This window comes from Scleropages formosus, chromosome 4 (assembly GCF_900964775.1).
Source record: "Scleropages formosus chromosome 4, fSclFor1.1, whole genome shotgun sequence".
Taxonomy (NCBI): Eukaryota; Metazoa; Chordata; class Actinopteri; order Osteoglossiformes; family Osteoglossidae; genus Scleropages; species Scleropages formosus.
Genome location: NC_041809.1, coordinates 868048 through 878302, shown reverse-complemented (window position 1 = coordinate 878302; position 10255 = coordinate 868048). Strand labels below are relative to the sequence as shown.

Genomic DNA, 10255 nt, shown 5'->3' with positions numbered 1-10255 from the left:
CAGCAGTGGGAAGGAAAGTTGAGAGCCATTTGAATGCGCGGTGATCAGTCCTCTACTTCACTCTTGTTGGTTCCGTCGCAGAGAGGTTTAAACTGCATCCCGAGCACTGGGGGGGTTCTCTCTCACACACACACACACACACACACGCTGTCAGGGTCCAGTAACTGAGCAGCTCTAGGATTGGACAGAAAGCACGATGACCGTCAGTCCAAAGAGCAGCAAAGGGCTACGCCGTTAAACTCGTCCTAAAAAAAAGCAGGGTACAACATGGTAAATCCAGGCGGACTCCTAGGCAGCCTTTGGCCCATGGACACAGCACATTTTGTACACACATTGGACAGACCAAAAGCTCGAAGTCCAGCTCTGACTGGACACCAAGTCCTCCGACAGGATCTTACCCCACAGCGCAACTTTCTTGGCATTTTCATTTCTCAGACAGGTGTAAAAATCCTGGTGACCACATGTGACTTTGAGCATTTAACGCTTCCCTTTGTCCACCAGGACACGTGGCTAACGTGCACCGACGCGACATCATTAATGGGACGAAGCCCATTGACACCTTGGGACATTAAGGGACAAACTGAAGCCCCTTCAGCTACACCCACGTTCAGGTTCCCCGTCTTACCTGGTTTTTACCGTCTGATCCCTTTCTGTGCTCACTTACTTTATTGTCCTCATAATGAGGAGTGGTTCTGTGTCCCACCCATTCTCATCTACTTACACTGCGGTACCACGGTGAACCAGAAGACACGCGTAGTCCTCGTGCTACATTCAAACATGACAACGCTGCCCTCTTACATCCGTTTCCGAGTTAAACGGCGTCCACGTCGACGCACCTGTGCCGCAGGTCAAGACTTGTTCGCAGACAGGGAGCGACGTGTGTGGGGACCCTCTTTGCGCGCTTCCCAAGTGCTGCTAAACTATCCTTGAAGTTAATATTCTTTTTACTCCACTAGTGAAGGAAAGGACTCGAAGCAGCCAGGAAGTCTTTAGAAACACAGCGGTGTCCACGTATTTATTTTGGCTTTTAAAATATTACGTTTAAATTCATTTTCCAGCTGACTCGCAACGACTGAAGGCGGTCAGCGCAACTGACCCAAATACACATGAACACATATCAGCCCGTGCGCAGCCGGCTCAAACCTGTTTTGCCCGAAAAATAGATTTAAGGTGGAAAAAACTGGACATCAGTGAATTGGGATAGAGGTCAGGGGGGCACCAAGTCCTCATAGGGGGGTTGGGGGGGGGGGGGCAGAAGTCCAGGGACACGACAAGTGGTGCCGATGGAAAAACAAGGGGCTGGTCACCGTTCATATTTGCGGGATTTCCTTGGACGGCTCTCAATTCTCACTGAGTGAAGAAGGGACACTTGTCCACTGTCCACTTCACGTGTCCTCGGGGCCATTTCTGTACCGTCATTACTGCCGGGGGCCCCGAAGTAAGGATGAGGAGGACAATCAGAGCACTTGGAACCTCCAGGAGGCCTGGTCTTTATAGTCCAAGCAGTCGGCAGCCGCAGCCGCAGCCGCCGCGTTGAAGTTGAACTTCCAAGAAGAGGCCGTCGGCTCCTTGTAGTCCAGGCAGTCCGTGGAGTTGAAGGTGAGACCGGGGGTGCCGTACGCCTGGTGGTGGTGGTGACCTGAAGACTGGCCCATGTGGTGGTGAGGGTGACCTGGCATGGGGGAGGCAGCCATCGGGCTCAGCTGGTGCGGGTGGGGGTGCGGGTGGCTGTGCACGGGCGCCAGGTAGGAGCTGCAGTCCACGCCGCCGAAGTAGGAGCCTGACGGGTTAGGATACGACTGGCCGTAGCCTCCGGCCTGGTTGTAGGACACGGGGTAAGAGGACCCGGCGGCCGCGGGTACCGAACGCTGCATGCAGGAGGCATTGACCGGGGGCGTGGCGTCTGCGAGCGAGGCAGACGGAGGGGCGGAGCTGGGCGAGATGGAGGCGGGGCTCCAGATAGAGGACACTGGGGTGCTGACAGATGTGGTGGCGCCACCGAGGCCACCGCCGTGGCCGGAGGAGTTAGAGCTGGAGGAGGACGACGACGACGACCCCGTGCTGGACACGACAGGCGGGCTGAACTGACCGCTGCTCTCGGACCCGGTGCTCTCGCGGGCGGGAGACGACTTCTTCTTAGCGAGACGCGTCTTGGTGCCGGTGCCGGTGCCGCTGCCGGCGCTGCTGGTGCTGCTGCTGTTCTGCTGCTGCTGCCGACACTTGGCCCGGCGGTTCTTAAACCACACCTGCTCGGGAAGAGCAGACTGGTCAGGACGGTCACGTGGTCGGAAGCCCAGGGTGTGAGCAGTGTCCCCAGGTGACTCGTATTCTGTTATTTATTCTTTTAGCTGACGCTTTTCTCCAAAGCACCCGCCAACGTTAACTTGCAGTGATTTACCCAGCAGGTCATTTTTACTGTACCAGTTCAGGGTATGTACCTCGCTCAAGAGAACTACAGCGGGGGCACCCAAATGGGCCAGAGTGTTGAACACCGCGATTGTACCACTACAGGTAATTTTACCGGTACCAGTGGCATCGCTAGTAACAGTACCGATACCATCACCAGTACTACTGTCAGTACCAGTCCCAGTGTCAGTAGCAATGGTCAGTACCTGGACTCTGGACTCGGGCAGGTTGATCTTGAGCGCCACCTCCTCCCTCATGAAGATGTCCGGATAGCGCGTCTTGGCGAAAAGCGCCTCCAGCAGGTCGAGCTGGGAGCGCGTGAACGTGGTTCTCTCCCGGCGCTGCTTGCGGGGGGCGGCTGCGCAGTCGCAGTGTAAACAAGAGGGACACACAAGACACAGGACACAAGACAAGACACAGGACACAAGACAAGACACAAGACAAGACAGGGCGCAGCCTTGAGTGAGACACGTGGCGCAAAGAGGAGACGACACTGGAGTCGCTCAGAGCTCCGACAAAATGTGAGGATAATAAAGGTGTAAAATACAGCAGGATCACGACACTCATTGTGCGTCAGTGTACAAGTGTATCAAAAATGTCAAGGAAAAACAAACACATTTAAAAATGTTCTTTCCTTCTCTTCTACAGAATGTATCTGAGGCACATTAAAAAAATGTTTCATGTCACTTTTATTAATTAATACATAGTAACCGCGTTAACAACTGCAATCCCGTGTGTGTGTGTGTGTGCGCGCGCGCGCGCATACCTGGGTACCCCACGGACGGGTGCAGCAGGTCCATGGCGGCGCCACTGAGCCCCAGGCCGTTCACGGCGTACGGGGGCTGTTTCAGGTATGACATCATGCTAGAGGCGCCTGGACCCCCCCCCACAGCCGGCCAGGGGTCCGAGCGGTGCGCGCGATGCACTTTGACGGACAAACGGGCTTTGATTGGTCTGGAAAGAGAATGAGGTCTTTGAGGTGTTTCCTGCACTTCACACACACACACACACACACACACACACACACTGTACATCGTTTCCCTGCAGCGACACACATAAAAGCACAAGAGTTACATTTTATACTGTTTCCTCATCTTTCTATTTCAGTAAACAGGTCCGAGTGCTGAAGTAAACGGCTTTAGAGAAAAGTTCAAGGAAATTAGAAAAAAGAACTTGGAAAACGTAACCGAAATGAAATGATATTTTAATGCATTATAGTTTAGTAACAAAATTGTCTCCGCATTCCATTCTAATTTAACCCGACACTTAGAAAATAAAAACAGTAAAACAAAAAAGTTAACAGTAAAACAACTGCTAATCACAAATAAAATTTTTTAACATTTAATTTTTTAGATAAGTTTTTCTTTAACAAATTTGGATTTTAAATGTATCGTCGGCTGTGCAGTTGAGCGATTTTTAATAATTTGTTTATAATTCGGTCAGTTATGTTCCATATGTTTTATTAAACTTTTAGTTTTCTTACACTAAACTTAAAAAAAAGTTAATTTACTTAGATTTACCTTCGATTCAATGAAGCTCATTTTGAAAGTGTTCGGTTTAAATGGGGCAGCAATTAGCTAAAAAAGTTTTCATCGACCGATACTGTATATTATTATTGTCTACAGTCCGTCCACATTACTTTCAACATTATTATTAATTATTAAATCGCCAGTTAGTTTTGTTTAAGGCATTTCATTGTCTTTCTCTTGATGTAATGAACTCATTGTATTTTCTCCGAGATGTACATGGTTTTGGAGAAAAGGGTCTAATAAATCAATAAATGTGTGTAACTGTAAAAGTAAAAAAAATGTCCCTGTTTATTTCAAATTAGCGCGTCTTATAAGAATCTTATATTTATATATTTTTCTGCCTCACAGAGAACATTTTTCATCACAAGTAATAATTATAAACTTGTAGAAAAACGCACTTCGTGTGAGTTCAGTTTCGAATATGAAGAATTAATATTCTTTTTTCTCGTGCAGAATTAAGGCAAACTACAAAAAAACACTTCACGATAAAAAAAGATGTCACATAACTGCAGAGGCCTAAAAGAAATTTAAATTAAGTAATTTTAATCATTTTCCCTCAGTAAAAGCCACTGGTCATAGTTCACTAATGTTCGAATTGTCTCTGAAAAGTTGTGGCGGATTCAACTTTTTTTGTTCCCCTAAAAACAGGACTTTGTATAAAAAGTTCAAATTTCCGATATGGGCTCCGACTAAATGATTTTGCACAAGAACTAACAGTTCACCGCTTTTTAAAACTTAACCTGGAGACACTCAGTTCGTAACTTATTTTTGTGGATTTAGAATGAATTCTTCTGTTTATTTTTAGACATTTAAAGTGACCCCCCCATCCCCCATCCCGGACCCCAACCGAGAAAGACAAACCCTCATTTCTGTCCATTTACACTCCACCTATTTACTCTGTTTCTACCCATTTACACCGTTTTATTTATTTACACTCTTCTCACACCACAGAGGAGCTTAAAGGATGAAATTAACTAAATTAGAGCAGGAAGGAGATCATTAGAATACAAAATTTTATCAGCAGAATTAATTATGAGAAACCCCCAACAAACCTCTCAATTTACAGAAAGTTGATTCATGTTCGTTTTAATTTATACTATTAAGATACATTTTTTAAAAATAGAAAAAAAGAATAAAGCTAAGACAGAATTCTAAAATTGTGATCCTTTCTGGACCGCCCGCCACAGGTTTGTTTTATTTTACTGAATTCAAGAAATGCAGCTGTAACAAATTTTTCCAAATTAATTTGCAATTTAGTAGTTTTGCCAATTAATTTTTTCTGAATATTTCTGTAACACAAAAAGTTCACCAGAGCATGTCACAAGTTTATTCCCCCAAGTAAAAATAGTTAAATCTATTGACACATTAATGTATTAATCAACTTTACTTCCGTTCTTCAAAAACTGATCTTAAAGAATTTGAAAAAGAATTTAAGAACGTGTCTGATTAAAAACTGAAAATAAGTAAATAAAAAAAGAAGCGAAGTAAATCAGTTCACAGAAACACCGAGCGAGCAGCAAAACAAGTCACCGATTCTTACCTTTTTTTTTTTCCTCGGTGTTTTTCCTTCTTCTCCCGGGTCGCACTTTGCGCTCTAATAAACTGTCTTGTCTGTACACAAATATCCAGCTGTGCACTTTTTTTGGAACATCAGCCAAAAAACACCTGAACGTGGTGCGAATCCAGGTACTTGTCCCACGCTGGACGAATACGAGAGTGAAAATGTGGTGCTGGTTGTTCGCTAGTTAACTGGTTCACATCTGGTTACCTCTGCGGCTGCGCGCTGTCCTCACTGTCTCCGTCACGAGGGCAGCGAATGGTTGTTGTTTGCTGGTGATCTCGTGCTGCTCGGTGTCCTCACTGTCTTTAGACGGTTGTTCATGTGGACACACTGAGATTGATCACCTTCCCCCTAAGAACAGAGAACACCTGCGGAACCGCCCCCTCCGACCAATCAGCGCCCAGCCTTGTGCGGACTGACGGCGAAAGAAGCCAATCAGCTTGTCGGATCAACATGGGACCCCCCCCCCCCAGAAAAAAAAAATGCGTTGGGCAGCAGACATCCGTAAAATTAGAAGGAAAACATAAAAAAAACACATAGTGCTTTTAAATACACATCCACCACCTTGCTGATTAACTCTGTTGTTTCTTCTCTACATGTTGCTGAATAAATGAGTTATTAAAGAAATAGTTCATAGACAACATCCGTAAAATGCGGGTTAATTTAATCAAAAAAAAAATACATATGTACACACACACACATATATATATACATATATATTACACACACACACACACACACACACACACACACACACACACACACAGAGTGTACTTGGGAGAAAGGGGCACCTTTCACCAGTTTTCTCATGTAGCTGCGGTTTTAAAACAAGTCAGAAACGGGAACGTTTACAACAAACAACATTTAAAATGTGCAGCTGTTGAATAAAATGCATTAAACATCAGTATATTACATAAATTGTAAATACTTAACCGATACATTTGTTGAAACATTTTGTAGAAAAGTTGTATTAAATTTACATGAAATTAATTTTTCATAGAGAAACGTGCATGATAAAAATACAGTTAAGAGCTCAAAAGGTAACTTACAAAAGTTCCTCTAATTCATACATTTTTTTTTTCCATTTTACGAGCTGCACGTGCACAATTATATTATCAATTTAGGTAATTATTAAGGATTCCACAGGACAAGTGAGATGTCGACCAGTTGCGGTACAAAATACGGAATTGTTCAAATTGTCAGTTAATTTTCATTTTCTTAAAACTGTACTCGGAGCTCATGAATATTAATGAGAGACTAATCCCCACTTAGAATTAGATTTCAGAAGAATGTGCGTGAAATTTAACAGGAAGGGAGACGTGGAAGGAATTGAAGAACTGAAGGAACAGGCAGCAGATCCAGAAAAGGAAGAAGCAGAAGGAGCAGAAGGAAAGAAGGGGACCTGAGCGAGAGCAGCTGGGACCTGGACCAGGAACAGCGCTAGCACCTCGAGTCGGACCCCGAGGAGGGGGGGGGGGGGGTCCGGAGCAGGACCGCGGTTTCCACCGCGGAAGCGGAGACGTCGCCGGTCGGAGCCGCAGTGACTCTCGGTGACCCACTGTGACCCGGGTCCGAGCTGAAAGAGAGCTAATGTTCAAAGCATCAGGGCGACACAGCAACGCAACGAAACGACACCCCCACCCGCCCCAGCGCAGCGCAGCGCAGCGCAGCGCTCCACCAAGCTGTTGGGAAGCATCTCGTGCTGGTTGATGTTCTCCCACCATAAGGAGCAGCGAAAGCGGAGAGTTAAACACGCCGGGTTACATATTTATACGTATGAAAAACAGGACTGACACTTAAAACACAGTGTTTCAAAGGAGCACGTGGCCCACGGAGGGGAGCCGAGCAGGAGAACTGAGAACCAGCAACAGCCTGATTGGTGTGTGTGTGTGTGTGTGTGTGTGGGGGCGCGCTCATAAACTCAGTCATATTCAATGTTCTTAATTCTCAGCTTTAGTCGCTGATTCGTGTGTAAGAAATAAAAAAGTGAGCGAGCAGCACAACTTTCTTGTAACAGGGAGTTTTTCTTATCCCAGCGTGCGGGGGGGGCGTCTTAATGCGGATCTGGGAAAGAAGCGGATTAGAGCGCAGAAGAGCAGCAGGAGGGGGGGGGGGGGGGAGTAAAAAAGAGAGAATGAGGAAAGAGAAGAGGAAGCAGGACAGGGGGACAGGAGGAGCTGCACGTACCGGGTCTCCGGCTCCCGGACTGCGAAGGCGCTCGTGCGCTCCGCTTTGCGACCCCCCGCGGATGGGTGTGCACGAGGACCCCCGAGGAGCACCTGCGCGTGGAGGGGCTCTCTGAGCCCAGAGGCAGGGTGACTGTTTCCATCCAGCCTTTTTACATTATTATTATTATTATTATTATTATTATTATTATTAATAATAATAATGTAGACGAAACGTAGTTCACTGAAAATAAATAGCGCTACATCTTGTTGTGGCGCTCAGGTAAGAACAGCCGCTCCATTTATTCTCCCGGAAAACGACTTCAGTCTTTTACTTTTTTTATAATTGATTACCGTGAACAGCCGCTGCACAGTGTGTAGTTTGAGAATTTCATGGTGCCGAAAAAAGAAGAGAGAAATAAATGGCAAAAAGAACTAAGTGTAATTTCTTTATTTTATGATTGTAAAAAACCTCAGTAAAACCCGCACTGGAGTCTCCGACAGATGTATTAGCAAGTTTGCAGTGTTAGTGCTTCTTATAAAGAATTGCAGAAAAGGGACAATTTGTTTTAATGTGTTACTGTGTGTTACGTCCTAAAAATTAAAGCACGTTTAGTTCAAATGTAGACAAAACACACGATTTGAAAATTTATCTTTTTTCGTTGGATTTCGCATTTTTCCGAAATTACAGGCCACGTTACGATTTTAACTTACAAATGTGAAATGAGAGAGAAATGATACAAAACAAAAACACAAAAGTTGAAGGAAACCTTTCCAAGAATTATAGGAGAATAGAATAAAAGTAGAAGCCTTGTGGATTTACGGTAAATCCCAGGAAAATTCCCAGCAAATTTGCCGAAATGCGATTGGTGTGAAAGTTTCGAGAACTTTTTCCGACAGTTTGGATTCCGACACTGAAGGCGCAGGACGAGGGCAGATTTGGAGAGAATTTCCAGTAAAATCAAACACACGGAGAGAAAACTGGAATTAAACAAGACCTGTGGAAATGTACAAGGTACTATAAATAAAAATTATGCAGTTTATATTTTTTAAAATCATATTTTACATATTCGAAACGACGAGAATCGGGAAAAAGATGCACTTTGAGCAGTTTTGCTCTCCTCAGTCTCGCCGGGAGCCCTTTCTTCACCACTATTACACAAATTGCCAGCTAGTTGTATAAAAACCAAGCAAGAGGCACATGATCTGTTTCATACCTTACGGACTTTACTGGAACTTTCTCCCTTCAGCACTTCTGAGGATGGACATGGGATGTTATGAAAGTTGTGTCCCTAATAAGCAGCAAAGGCCCAAACACTGTGTATGAAAGCACAGCTCTTTTATTTATAGCTTAGACAGAGAAATAAATAAACAGGTAAATGAGTGCACAGAAGACAACCGTATGTGAAACCCATATATTTGCACATGAAAGCATATTCCTTTTTTAATAAAGTATATAATAAATACAAAGAGAAGACATTGAGCAAATGTACAGTCTTGATGCTGTAATGTACTCACATGAGAGTGGAGAAGGTAAAAACGCCAATAAATAGGTGTCCCGCCCACCGCCCCCCCAATCCATCTCTCTCACTCACACACACACACACACACACACACACACACACACAAAACGTCCCAACAACTGATTTACACTTAAGAAAAAAAAAGAAAAAAAGAAAAAAAGAAAAAAAGAAAAAAAAAAAAAAAGTAAAACCAAAAGAGCTTTGTCCAAAGACAACCTGAGAGCAGGTAAAACACGTCAGGTTTGGCGTGAGGAGGATCTGAAAGGATGGGTTTGTGGCTCATGTGGGCGCAGGTCCGAGTCCCTCCCCTTCCTCCCCCTCCCCTTAGGTAGCGGAAGAATCCCTATTATGAAAGTTCCGACCCCCCCCAGCAGAGTCCTCGGGCCCACAGGGAAGCGGCCACCTCTTAACACCTCAGTCACCAAGGTAAATACCTTCTCCGCCATGTAAACCGTCTCTCTCGGTGCTCACATGATTTCTATGGTTTTGGTTCATTCTCCTCCCCCCACTTGTGCTGCAGTTGCACATTTTAAATAAAAGTACCTGGCATGTTTGACCAAAGCAAACACAATGAAACAAAGACGAAGAAAAAGCAGCAGTGGACTTTAAAGTGGTAAGAAGCCACTGAGGGACGATGCGTGGACCCCTCCACCAGACACGTGCACCAATTGCAACACGTGCCACATCTCTTAAAGTGTTTTCTTTAATACTCACTATTATGAAGATACATTTCACTGAACAAAACGCGTTTCCTTCCAGAGCCGTCACTGAAGGGCACATTTCTCCTCTTTCTTGGCCATCTTTCCCTTGTTCTGCTCCAGCGTGCGCTCCAGGTGCTCGTCCTCCTCTTCAGCCCTGGGGGAAGGGGGGCAGGACCACAGGGATGATCAGCCTCCTCCGTTCCATTCACCAACTACTTCAGGTGACTGTGGGACCCTCACCCCCCCTCCACTTACTGCTTCTCCTGTGCATCCAAGTCCCTGACCAGCGCGTCCCTCTTGTTCACCAAAATGACCAGTTCGTCCAGCAGCAGCTGCTCACGGCGCTTCTGCGCTTCTGTCTTCTGCCAGT

At 45.4% G+C, this 10255-nt stretch overlaps 2 protein-coding genes across 6 annotated transcripts in view; both read right to left on the bottom strand.

Annotated features, from left to right (window-relative positions):
- Window positions 1–1229: 1229 nt before the first annotated feature.
- On the bottom strand, window positions 1230–5548 carry otx1 (orthodenticle homeobox 1). Of its 2 annotated transcripts, XM_029250816.1 has the most exons (4): window positions 5476–5548; window positions 3173–3360; window positions 2613–2764; window positions 1230–2246 (listed from the first exon to the last, which is right to left on the bottom strand). In XM_029250816.1, the coding sequence occupies exons 2-4, from the start codon at window positions 3267–3269 to the stop codon at window positions 1458–1460; spliced, it is 1038 nt and encodes a 345-aa protein (XP_029106649.1). In that variant the 5' UTR covers window positions 3270–3360; window positions 5476–5548; the 3' UTR covers window positions 1230–1457. The 2 variants fall into 2 exon arrangements, with proteins under 2 accessions (XP_029106649.1, XP_029106648.1); XM_029250815.1 differs by lacking the exon at window positions 5476–5548 and having other exon boundaries at window positions 3173–3634.
- Window positions 5549–9360: 3812 nt separating this feature from the next.
- The window catches only part of ehbp1 (EH domain binding protein 1), a 66891-nt gene continuing 65996 nt past the window's right edge, over window positions 9361–10255 (bottom strand). For all 4 annotated transcript variants that reach the window (XM_029251059.1, XM_029251061.1, XM_029251060.1 and 1 more), the window contains 2 exons: window positions 10141–10255; window positions 9361–10039 (listed from right to left, as the gene is read on the bottom strand). In XM_029251059.1, coding sequence (XP_029106892.1) covers window positions 9949–10039; window positions 10141–10255 — 206 coding nt within the window. In that variant the 3' untranslated portion in view covers window positions 9361–9948. The remainder of the gene's footprint in view (window positions 10040–10140) is intronic.